The sequence below is a fragment of the Notamacropus eugenii genome, chromosome 7 (assembly GCF_028372415.1).
Source record: "Notamacropus eugenii isolate mMacEug1 chromosome 7, mMacEug1.pri_v2, whole genome shotgun sequence".
NCBI lineage: Eukaryota > Metazoa > Chordata > Mammalia > Diprotodontia > Macropodidae > Notamacropus > Notamacropus eugenii.
The window spans coordinates 143,292,171-143,304,083 of NC_092878.1; the positions used below are offsets into that span (position 1 = coordinate 143,292,171).

The 11,913-nt window shown below is 39.0% G+C and overlaps 1 protein-coding gene across 3 annotated transcripts in view; it reads right to left on the reverse strand.

Moving 5' to 3' along the window:
• Positions 1-11,893, reverse strand: part of HELQ (helicase, POLQ like) — a 42,899-nt gene extending 31,006 nt beyond the window's left edge. For 2 of the 3 annotated variants that reach the window (XM_072622788.1, XM_072622789.1), the window contains exons 1-5: positions 11,544-11,893; positions 6,555-7,260; positions 3,606-3,784; positions 1,502-1,702; positions 287-359 (exon numbers count right to left, since the gene is read on the reverse strand). In XM_072622788.1, the coding sequence (XP_072478889.1) occupies positions 287-359; positions 1,502-1,702; positions 3,606-3,784; positions 6,555-7,260; positions 11,544-11,708 (1,324 nt within the window). In that variant the 5' untranslated portion in view covers positions 11,709-11,893. Of the gene's footprint in view, positions 1-286; positions 360-1,501; positions 1,703-3,605; positions 3,785-6,554; positions 7,261-11,543 lie in introns of those variants that run through there. The other variant, XM_072622790.1, reaches the window with a different exon arrangement.
• Between the last annotated feature and the right edge of the window lie 20 nt (positions 11,894-11,913).

Here is an 11,913-nt window from a genome sequence, read left to right on the forward strand (position 1 = left end):
GTGAAGAAGCCCCAGAATATGAGAACGGTCAAGGCAGAGAGAAGAAAGCAACACACAGCTGAAACAGAGCGCAGCAATAGCCGCCAATCTGTGACAGAGATGGCCAACAGACATTCCTCCAGGACATTCACCCTCACCACAAATTTAGCGGTGGACAGCGAGCTTGTGAATTTTATCACTCAGCTCGTCAGTGGCAGGGCTGGGCTTCTTGTATATGTGTGTGTCTCGATATCCAATGAAATTCTCTACTTATTTAAATAATAATCACAATTCAGAAAATACTCACTGCTGGTATAAAGAATTTTTGCTAGGGTAATTTCCAGTATAGCTCCTCGGCTTCCCTCACCAATCATGTGTAACTATGAAGCAAAAAAAAAAAAAAAGCATTAAATGTATTTCAGATAAAATAGGGTTTTATAGTATTTACACAAAATGAATGTATAACTCGAATTTAAAACTCTAGTAAGTGCATTATCAGTGGGAAATTAAGAACCTTAAGGGATAACAAAACTTTGGGGATCTTTCCTCAGAACTTGTTACTGTATTTCTTTTAAGTCTATGGCATCTTTTTAGTGAAATATTCAAAGCAACAGACTTTGTGATAACAAAGAACTAACAGTAAAGTATGTGGCCATAGATTGGGGAGTGGTTGAACAAACTGCACTACATGCACATAATGGAATATTATTGTGCTATGAGAACTGATGAATTCAAAGAATTTAGAGCAGGGGTGGGGAACCTGCAGCCTCAAGGTGACATGTGGCCCTCTAGGACCTCAAGTGCGGCTCTCTGAATCCAAATTTCACGGAACAAATTCCCTTAATAAAAGAATTTGTTCTATAAAATTTTGACTCAGTCAAGAGGCCACACCCAAGGACCTAGAAGGTCCCATGTGGCCTCAAGACAGCAGGTGCCCCACTCCTGATTTAGAGGAACATGACAAGACCTGTATGATCTGCTGCAGTGAAGTAAGCAGAACTAGGAAAACAATCTACACAGTTACATAAATATATAAATTATAGAACTTGAAAGAATAAAAAAAAAAAATAAAAGTCACTGAATAATGACTATTTTTGGCTCCAAAAAGAATGTAAGAAAACACCACTCTTCTCTGGTTGGAAGTGGGGGTCTACAGGTGTGCAGTAACGCATACACTGCCTGGTGTGGTCACTGTGTTAGCTGGTTTTGCTTAACTGTTGTTCTTCCTTACAAGGGAAGATTCACTGATGGGGGGAGGGGAAAGGAGGATAAGCAGAAATTGCTTTGATGTAAAAGAAAAAGGGCATCAAGAAAACTTTTTTAATAATCTAGACAATGTCCAACAAATAACCAATACAAATCCAATATACAGAGAATTATGAATTAAGAATTACGGCATCTTAAAAATATGACATATTTGGTACTTTCTTTTGTTGTGGTCTGGAGAGATCTACATATAGCTTTGAGGAAATTTTTTAAATTACTAATGATGCTTTAATAAACTAGTTAAGTATTAACAAACCTCATCTACAACAACTAGACCCAATTCACTAATTCTTCCACCTTCAATTAATGAGTTGACCAGACCATGTCCTTTCTCAATAGTAGCAATATACAAAGATTTTTTTTCTCTTCTTTTAATTGGAGGAAATCTCCCTTTACTTCCAGCATATTCTTCAACAAAAAAACCCAGCTCTACTCCAAAACTTGACAAGCTTGAAATCTGTAAAAACAAGTTTCAAAAAGTTAATTAAGAAAACTAAGTGCTCATAAATGTGTAGAAACTTAACCTGAGATAAGACAAGTAACATCACTAAAACCACCAATGTGATGGTTTTTGCAAAATAAACAGAAACTTCAAGAAACTACTTGGTTTACATTTTAAGAGAAAGCTTAACACACTAAATTTGGAAAAAACTTTAAGATTTCCCAAAATAAGTTATTTAGAGATATTCTTCACAAAGTTGCTTAGAAAAAGGTCTATTGGCAACAAGAAAGTTTCACTCTAAATCCAGAGCTCCTTATCAGAATGTCCTTCAGCCAATCCCCAGGGACCAGATGAGGTCCGTTGGGATGTACTGGATGAGTTTTTGTTTTTCACTTAGGTTAAAGGATTTCAAGATGCTAATTACCTAGCAACAATTCACAGGTAAGTGATCCCATTTACAACAAAGAAGCATTAAGTATAAGAGGGTTACTTGATTCCAGAACATAGAGAACAGAGGGAAAAAATATCAACTTTGGCCCAATTTCTATAAATTTAGGCATTTTTCAGTTGTTTCCTCCTTTCTCTTGAAGGAGGGAAATTTAAAAGATCAGGCTCCTGAATCATAGGACTCAAACAGTCTCCTTCGAGGACTCTTTAAACCATAACTGCTGTTACTCCAGGAAGACAGACTGTACCTTCCCCAGGAATGGACACTATTTCTTTTAAAAAAATAATAAACAAACAAACAAACAAATAATTTGAAACCAGAAGTTAGAAGATTCCTAGGAAGGAAAAAAAGAATTGACTCTAATCGGTCAGGTTTGCAGGCAGTCCAATTCAAGTGTATTCAAGATGATTTCTCAAAACGGCTTTGATAAAGCCCACTGTGATTCAAATGGAGCTACCTGACCATGCCTTTAAACCCAAATCACTCTGGCTCTCTCCTACTGGCCAATAGTAGGTCCCAGCACAAGCCTCACTTGCTCACTGTTTGGATTCTGGGGAGAAACCCTAAGGATCTTCCCCTTCCAGACTGATTTTTTTTTGAGTAGGCAAACTAGGCTATCTTTTGCCTCATCTCTTACCTAGTCTTAAATCACTGAATGGGTGTTGCCTCAGACAAACTGAGACCTGGGAAAGACCTTAGCTTAAAAAGGCAAAGGTCTCCCCACTGCATCTGGGGCCATCTCCGGTCATCCTGACCTATATCTTGCCAGCAGACCCCATGACTCTGGAAGAGAGAGTAAGGCTGATAACTTTGCACAGGTCTGTTTCCTTAAATCTAAGTCACTCAAACTTCATGATATCATTAGTCCTCTTCAAGAACCTAGGACAAACAACAATTCAGGACTCAATAACCCCCAGAGACTAATTAGTATGGAGATGACTGGGACTTTGTTACAGATCAATCAAGTACTTATTAAGCACCAAGAATCAAGCACTGTGCTAAGCCAATGTGCAGGAAAGAGGGAAGAAAAGTTGAATTCTAAAGCTCCTTCCAGCTCCGAAATTACAACTGCCCAGCACTAGATGCCAATTTAATTATGCTCTCCCCACCCCAGCTTCTGACAAAAGTCAAAGCTGCCCCCTTTAAGGGCCCAGTGGCCCTCATGCCCTTTGGCTGAGTTACCTGACATGGAGACTCAAGGTCTGCAGGACCCTCAGTGATTAGTAAATGATCAAGGGGTGATGAATAAACAGGTCAGCCCACCACCACTTTCTGCAGTCCTCTCATAGTCCTTATTTCCCTCTACCTTATGTTCTATTGTGTTCTCTGTCACAAAACAGTGGGGAAAAAAGACAATCTTGACAGATTATCAGTCAGTGAAACATTACATACACAAAATGATGAAAGCTTCATTTCTATGATTACTATGGGAATAAGTATGAATAAACAAGAAGAAAACCATTATCCCACCTTTTCTTGAACAATAGCTACATAGGGTAGAATCATCAAAACATTCTTCTGTCTACAAAGCAATTCTTGAAGCATTAAAATCTCAGCTACAAGAGTTTTTCCACCACTGGTTGGGAGTGAATATATTAAATTCTTTCTCTGTTGTAGACAACTCAGTGTCAAACAAGTATGTTGCCAATCTGTAGAATTTTTAAAAAAAGAAGGGAGTTACTTTTCTCTTCTATATGTCAGTTCTTCTACAAAGTTTCTTCTAAAATGGAGACCAACCAAAATCCAGTACAACTTTTCTATGTCAGTAAAAACAGTGTAAATTTTCATTAAAATGTTACAGAATATAGCACACTATTAAATCAAACAACTGATTAAGAATCTGACATCAGCTGGGCTGAATTTTATCTATCTATTCCTGTCATTTGAAAAATATTTATTAAGTACCCACTATGTGTGAAGCTTCCACTCTGATTGCTCATCAAGAAATTTGTGAAGGGAAATCAACACAGGCCTTAACAACATGGCAAGGCTTTGAGTTTGGACTAACTGGGTCTCCTTCTCTTCTCCCTCTCTCTTATTCCATATGGTCATTTCATCAGCTCCAAAGGATTCAATGACCATGTACAAGATTCTCATACATGTTTAACCAGTCAGCTCTAACCTCTCTTCTGACTTACAGTTTCGAAACTCCAACTACCTATTAGACATCTCAAACTAGATGTCCCATACACATCTTACATTCAGCCTGTGCAAAACTGAACTCGTTAGCTTTCCCCTCAAAAGTTGCAGATTGGGTCATAGATCTTTTACCTAGCTGTCACTGAACTTCTATTGGGCTCATTCCCCTCACCTGTAAAATAAGAGGGTGGGACTACACGATGTGGAGCCTCTCAAACTATTCATGAAAACAAACCCCATGGGAGTTTCACTATACTTAGAAGCAAATAAAATGGATTTTGGGGAAAATATCCTGTCTTTCAAGCATTTTATTAAGATGGGCATTTTGTATCCAAAAAGTAGTCAAATTTATTCATCTATAGCCTGATCTTAAGACAATTGGTCAACCTTTTTTTTCTAAAGAAATCACAGAAACTAAACATCACTTAGGTTTTTAAATGGAAAAAAAAGTCATGAAAATCAATTCCCCAGAATTTTTAATATAAAATGCTATAAAGTGGCAAAAGAAATAAAAATAAAAGCTTAAAAATCCTCTAGCTTAATGAAAAATAGCAAGTAAACGTGTTGTAAATAAGCCCTGCCACTAAACAGATTAGTCTTTTTCAGGAAACCTAATTTTGCAAGTGAGAGGAAATTTAAAAATTCATTTTCCGGAGAGCTATTCACTTAGACCTATCCTGCCATTTAGTAGACTCACAGAAATTACTAGATTGTAAAATTAAAGCAGCAAGTCTTTGAAAATTGGTTCATATAGATAGGAGAACAGGTTCACAACTAAACAAGTAATTAAGAGGGAATTAGGCAAGATTAAATAGACAATTTTCATTATATACAATTAAAATTATTGCACAAACAAATCTAATATTTAATGTCAAATGGATTAATGTATGTAAAGTGCTTTGAAAACCTTAAAAATGCCATACAAATCCTATTACTATTAGTATTTAAAATTCTGAGGGAAACTGACTAGTAAATGAGAAAAGAAAATCCTTACAGCAAACTTCTGTGGCAAAGGTTTCATATCCAAGATGTAAACGAAATTGATTCAAATTTATAAGACCTTTGTCACCATTCATTCCCAAGTAGATAAATAGTAACAACAATAATTGTAACAACTTTTATATAGCACTTTAAGATTTGCGAAGTCATCTCGTTCGATCCTTGCAACAATTCTGGGAGAAAGATACTGTTATTATTTCCATTTTACAGAAGAAGGAACCAAGGCACACAGGGGTTAATGGCCTGCCCAGGGTCACACATCCAATATGCCTGAAGCAGGATTCAAACTTAGGTCTTCCTGACTTAAAGTCCAGTGCTTTATGCACCAAAGGATATTAACAGGGAGTTTTCAAAAAAAGAAAGCTATCTGTAACTTTTAAAAAATGTTACAGGTCATTATTAGAGAAATGCAAAGCAAAACAAATCTATGATTCTACCTCACACCCATCAAACCAACAGAAATAATGAAAGAGAAAATGACAAACGTTAGCTGGTCTGTGGGGAAACAAGCTCACTAGTGAGCTGTTGAAGGAGCTGTGGATTTGTCCAGTCATTCTGCAAAGCAATTTTGAACATCATCCAAAACATTGCTAAAAAGTTACATGCTCTGACCCAGCTAATACTTGCAAGGTCTATACCCCAAGAGATAAAAGAGAGGGAAAAAAAGTGACGCACATATGCAAAAATGCTGAAGACAGCTCTTTTCACAGTAGCCCCAAAACTGGAAATTTTTTCAAACATCCTATTGGGAAAGTTAAACAAATTATTATGTATGAATGTAATAACTGTGAAGACCCTTATGAACTCAATCAGAGTGAAGTGAGCAGAACTAGGAGAACCACTTTTACAGTAAGAACAACAGTATAGAGAAGGGCAACTTTGGAATTCTGATCAATTCCCCAGGGAGTCTCAAATACTTAAGAGGAAACATTCCACTCACCTTTTGCCCTAGTCCTGGAGTCAGTAAGACCTGCCTTTGTCATATACTATAAATGACTTAACTTCTCAAGGTCACCAGGAAAAATTCTAAGACAAAGATGACGGATGAGCTGCTTCTGTGCATTGGAGAGTTGCCCTACACAGTGTATTCTACACAGATGAAGTCACTATTCTAGTCTTATTTCCCAAACTTCTTAGAAAAGAAAGTGGAAGTGAGGGAAGGGGGAAGAGAAGAGCAATTAATCTACAGTACTGATAATGGTTCATAAGTTATTTTGCTTGTTTACGAATACTTGTCTAAACATGTCTCCATCACAGTAACTAGGAAAACAATGGGCTTACCATATAATTTTTTAATCCCCTTGTATTGTACAAACAAGTCTCTAACTTTGCTGGGTAATGAATAAAAAGGACCCAGGTCATCAGAAGAAGATTCCATTGTTTTCTTAGCAACATTAATTTCTTCAGATAGGATAGCTTCTTTCAGTTGCTCCCTTTTAGAAAATTTGGGTGTCTGGGCTTTGGCATTTCCTGTCATGGCACTTTTCAAACGATCTTTAAGGCTTCTTCTCCGGCTCAGATCAGATTCTGTCCTCTCAGGAGACACATTTTTCTTTTCCTGGGGCTGTTTCACAGGAATGTCATTCAAAGTCTGGTGTGAAGGTAGGGGGTAACTTTCTTTAGCAGATGGGTTCTTCAAATCACTGGTAGAGTTCTTTGTTTTTTCAGAATATAAAGCCTGTGAGCATGGTACATCATACAAAAGGTCGTCTCCAGGTTCAATGGGAATATCTTCTTGCAAAGTCTTTGGGGAACAGCAGTAATCTCGAGTTTGAGCCACAGTCAAGTTACTGTCAGTGCCAATAATAGTAAGCTCATTGGTCTCTGTGCTTTTTGAACAAAGTTCTTCAAAAGCAGGTTGGATAGTAATTGTTCCATGCTCAGGGGACTGCATATATTTTTGTTCCAAATCATCTACTTGAGCTAAAAAAGAGTTTTCAGCAAAACTATCGTAGCCATCAAACATGTCCTCTTCACTGCCATCATACTAGAAAAAAAACCAAAGGAATTTATTAATGTTAAAGTAATATTTGTTCATAATATATTAGCCTGAAGAAGTGACAAGCATAAAAATAAGTGTTTTAAATCCCTTGGAAAAAATTATTTCAGCAACACAAATTATCCTGACCAGAAACATGAGGCCACCTCTCTCACAAAAGTTTCATAGGTACAGTACAACGATTAATTTTGAAAGTTGTGAAATATACTGAAAATTCCCTGAATCCTCTTGACAAAAGGTAAAGGTAGTTGACAGACTAAATTGCCACAGACACCCAACTAATTAGATTTTGTGGAGCTGTTAGTTTTTATTTAACTAGATAACATTACACTAATGCAAAAGAAAAAAACCACATACTAGAAAATAAATCCAAAGCAGTAAAGGCTTATTAATTTATAATAAAAATAAAATGGAAAACCAACAAAATGAGATTGAATTTGGATAAGTAAATGAAATTAATTACATAACAGCAGGGAAAGACAAGAGGAAAATTAAGAACAACACAAGCTTGTTAACGTTTTAGACCTAAATAGTTAGCTACCAATTTGTTTTCCAGAGAGTTAATGGAACCCCAAACCCCAATTAGAGCAGCTGGAGTCAGGAAGACCTGAGTTCAAATCCAAACTTAGACACTTTCTAGTCATCTGACCTTGGGCAAGTCACTTGATCTCTATTTGCCTTAAGAAGGAAATGGAGAACCACTCCAGTATCTCTCACAAAGAGTCAGACAACAATCTCTACTGAGATTTAAAAGCATACACTTCTCCAGAATAAACAACTGACTCTTTAAAAGCGAGGCTTGCATTCAATAGGAGAAATATAAGAAAAATGAAGTGTAACAATCAATGACCAGAAGTATGGTCAAATGATTTTCAATGGTCTAAATAAGTACCTAACATTTTCTTACAGTCTAACTCTGTCGTTGTTTAGTCATTTTATTTGTGTCTGGCTCTTCTTGACTCCATTTGGGGTTTTCTAGGCACGAAGATTCAGATACAACACATTAACACATTAACAACAAAAAATTACTGGAGTGGTTTGCCATTTCTTCTCCAGCTCACTTTACAGATAAGGAAATTGAGGCAAACAGGGTTAAGTGACACAGCTAGTAAGTGTCTGAGGCTGGATTTGAACTCAGCAAGATGAGTCTTCCCGACTCTAGGCCCAGCACTCTATCCACTGTGCCATCTAGCTGCCCACAACATCATTAGACTGTATTTTTCAAACTACAAAAATTTCAATGCTGATGATACCTAACAACCTCAGTGCTGTTTTCCTGTTGTTACAAAATCAAAGTTGCTACTATTAATTCTGCAACACAATTAGCAAAATAGCCAGTTATACTGAGGAAATATACTTATTAATAAACCCAGAATACATAATGTTCTTTTCACATCATTTCAAAATAAAATGTATGCATATTATAATCATTCGTGTCAAGGGAAAATAATCGAAGGATTCTTGCATTTCCAAGGCCAAAGATTCATCATCCAGTGACCATCCTGAGTGACTGATGAGCTAGCTTTCTTCTATTTAGATATGACCCTAATCCTTAAAAAGTAGAGTGTGTTGGAAAGCCCCTCATAGGTTTCCCAATAAGAATGAAATCTATAGTAAGGAAATACTATTATTATAAAGACATTTATACACTGAAAGCTTAGAGAAAAGCAATCTGAGAAGAAAAACAGTCTTAAGAATTGAAAACAAATAAGTTCTAAGTAACTTCTCAGTTAAAGGTACTAAAAAGACAGAGAGAAAAAAGCTCCTTTTTGAGACAAAAGTTGTAAATGATGGGAGGAAGTATTTATACAGCACCTACTACGTGCTAAGCACTTGACAAATATTACCTCATCTGATCCTCACAACAACCCCATGAGGTAGGTCTTATTACCCCCATTTTACAGTTTTGGAAACTGAGGAATTTAAATCTGGAGATTTAAATTACTTGTCCAGCGTCATATAGCTAGTAAGTAACAAAGGCCATATTTGAACTAAGGTCTCCAGGCTCCAGCGTGCCACCAAGTTGCCTGACAGCTACAGAAGATTGTTTTTTAATAAATAATATACAAAGGACTTTTTAGAACCTGGAAGTTTGTTAACCGGGAAACTGAATCAAAGAGCTGTATTTGGATTACAGGGACATATAATATTGCACTACAGGACTACATAATGGTAAGTTGTGTGCTACATAACTGAAGTGTGGATTTGGGCTCTCCTCCTAAATTAGGAATGGGTCACTACATATGAGGTGCACTGATCTGAAGCACTGGGAGCAGGAGTGGATCAGTGGATCAGCCCCTAAGATGTCTGGAAACTAAGGGGGCTGAAAGAGTGACAGACACTGAGATGAGGCAACTTGAGGCTCTGCTCATCTGATTAGAGGGAATTTCTGTTATTTTAAAGAACTAATGAGAATCCTCTGCTGTGGGTGAAGAGCTGACTAGAAAACTCTACTTCCTCTCTAGTGCAATTTATAGTTTGAGACAGGTAATTTGGGTCATGGGCCCTAATAGGCTTGAGAGAAAAAACCCTAGAAAAGGCTATGGAGAACAAAATCTGAATAGTTTTATAAATGCCAGGATTAACTTTCACTCAAAGTCTGTCATCTGCCTCAGAACCTAAGCCAGACCTCTTTTCAAAATTCTGGCAAATAGCACTAAGGCAACAATAAGGATTAGCAAATAGGAGATAAAACTATCCCAGTTTGCTGACTGACATGACAGTTTACTTAGAAAATTCCAGGATAATGCAGGTCACAAAATAAACCCAGAAAAATCAACAGCATATCTGTATAATAACAAAATCCAAGATGCTCACAAATATCTATATAGATTAATTTACAAGGTATGCCTTAGTGAAATAAAGAACTTAATTTTAAAAATATTCTCTCCTTATGGTTAGGCTGTGCCAATATAATAAAATTACAATACTACCAAAATTTTAACGTTGTGCCAATCAAATTATCAAAAGAATATTTTATGGCACCGTAAAGAAATGGCAAAATTCATTTGGAGAAACAAAAGAGCCAAAATATATCAAGGTGGGGACAAAGAAGGATTAATTTCAGACCTCAGACAATATTATAAAACAGCAATCATCAAAGCTATTTTATATTGGGGAAAAAAAAAAGATTCCAGGTAACAGATGAACAAAGAAGAATCAGAAACAGTGGAACTCAATAATCTGGTGATCCATAAATCGGAAAACATGAATTGATTTGGAAAGAATTCAGCATTTGATTTAAAAAATAAACTCTTGGGAAATTAGGAAAGTAAGTCTATTTCGTCTTTCTTCTAGCATATTTCATTATACCCAAAAGCAATATTATACAATAAATTCAAAATAGATATGTGGCCTTAAAAACTGTTAACATTAAAGAAAAGTGAAGTATATCTCCCTTTCGGTTCATTCAAGAATATACAGATGTAAAGGAGGTGGGTCTTTGCTACCTAATCCTAATTTCTAAAATATGTGTAACCTGTAAAGGAATAAGGGGCATCTGACAAGCCAGCACAATTCCTGGTAGAATCATAAATGAGGACCTGGAAGGGACCTGAGAGGAGAGGTTTTTAACCTGAGGGCCTAGAATTGGCTATTTTTTTATTCTGATCATTTCCCAAGGAAACTCCAAGTCGTGTCACTTAGAGAGGGACATGACTAAAATGAATGAAAAACCAAAACAGAAAAGATAATGAGACCAATTATCCAATACCTACTACGAGCCAGGGGCTGCGCTAAGCACTGGAGAAGCAGCCCCTACCCCCAGGGAGCTCATGACCTCATTGGAGGGCCAACAGGCAACGACCATTTACAACAATAATGCAGAATACACTGGAAACGGAACTGAGAGGAAGAAAGGCTTGGGGTCCGCGGCGGGGTTTCAGCTGGGACCTGGAGGAATCGGGGAAGCAGGGCGTTCCAGGCGCGGGGGAAACGAGCCAGCGAGAACCCCTGGGGCTGGGTCGAGTGGGGTTGGAGGCAGAGGCCGGGGTTACGGACACAGAGCGCAGGGCCGGAGCATTTCCTGTTTCGTCCGGTACACCACAGGGTCCGCAGTCGGGGAGATGGCAGGCCAGGGTGGAGCGGAGCTGGGGCAGGGGCAAAGCTCCGGCCCCTCCGTGGGCAGAAGGGAGAGCGTCCAAGTGCCCGGGCCCCGACAGCAGGCACGCTGGGGATGGAGAGGGGACCGCAGCGAACCCCAGGGGGGCACAAGGGACCGGTTCCCGCCCCGCCCCTCCCGGACCGCCGAGGAGACCCCCAGGAGCCCCTACCTCGGGAGGCTCCGGGCTCCCGCTCCGCCGCTGCCGCCTCCCCTCGATCCCCTCCGGCTCCTGGCCCGGCTCCAGCGGGCCAGCGGGGGCCGTCAACCCCAAGCTGCGGCGGCTCCTCTTGCGGGCAGACACCCGCCTGCGAATGCCGGAGCCTGGGCCCTCCATCTTGGCCGGGGTGCTCCGGAACCAGAGCCCGGCGAGGGCCCGCCACGGTGCCGGGGAAGCAAAGGGCGGGAGACTCAGACCCTGGGCTCAGAAAGAGACACACGGGATTCCAGGCTGTGGAGCCCGCGCAAGCGCGGAAACCACCACCACCCGCCACTGGCCTTCGGGGGAGGAAAAACTGCTCTGCACATGTGCAGAGGCCTAA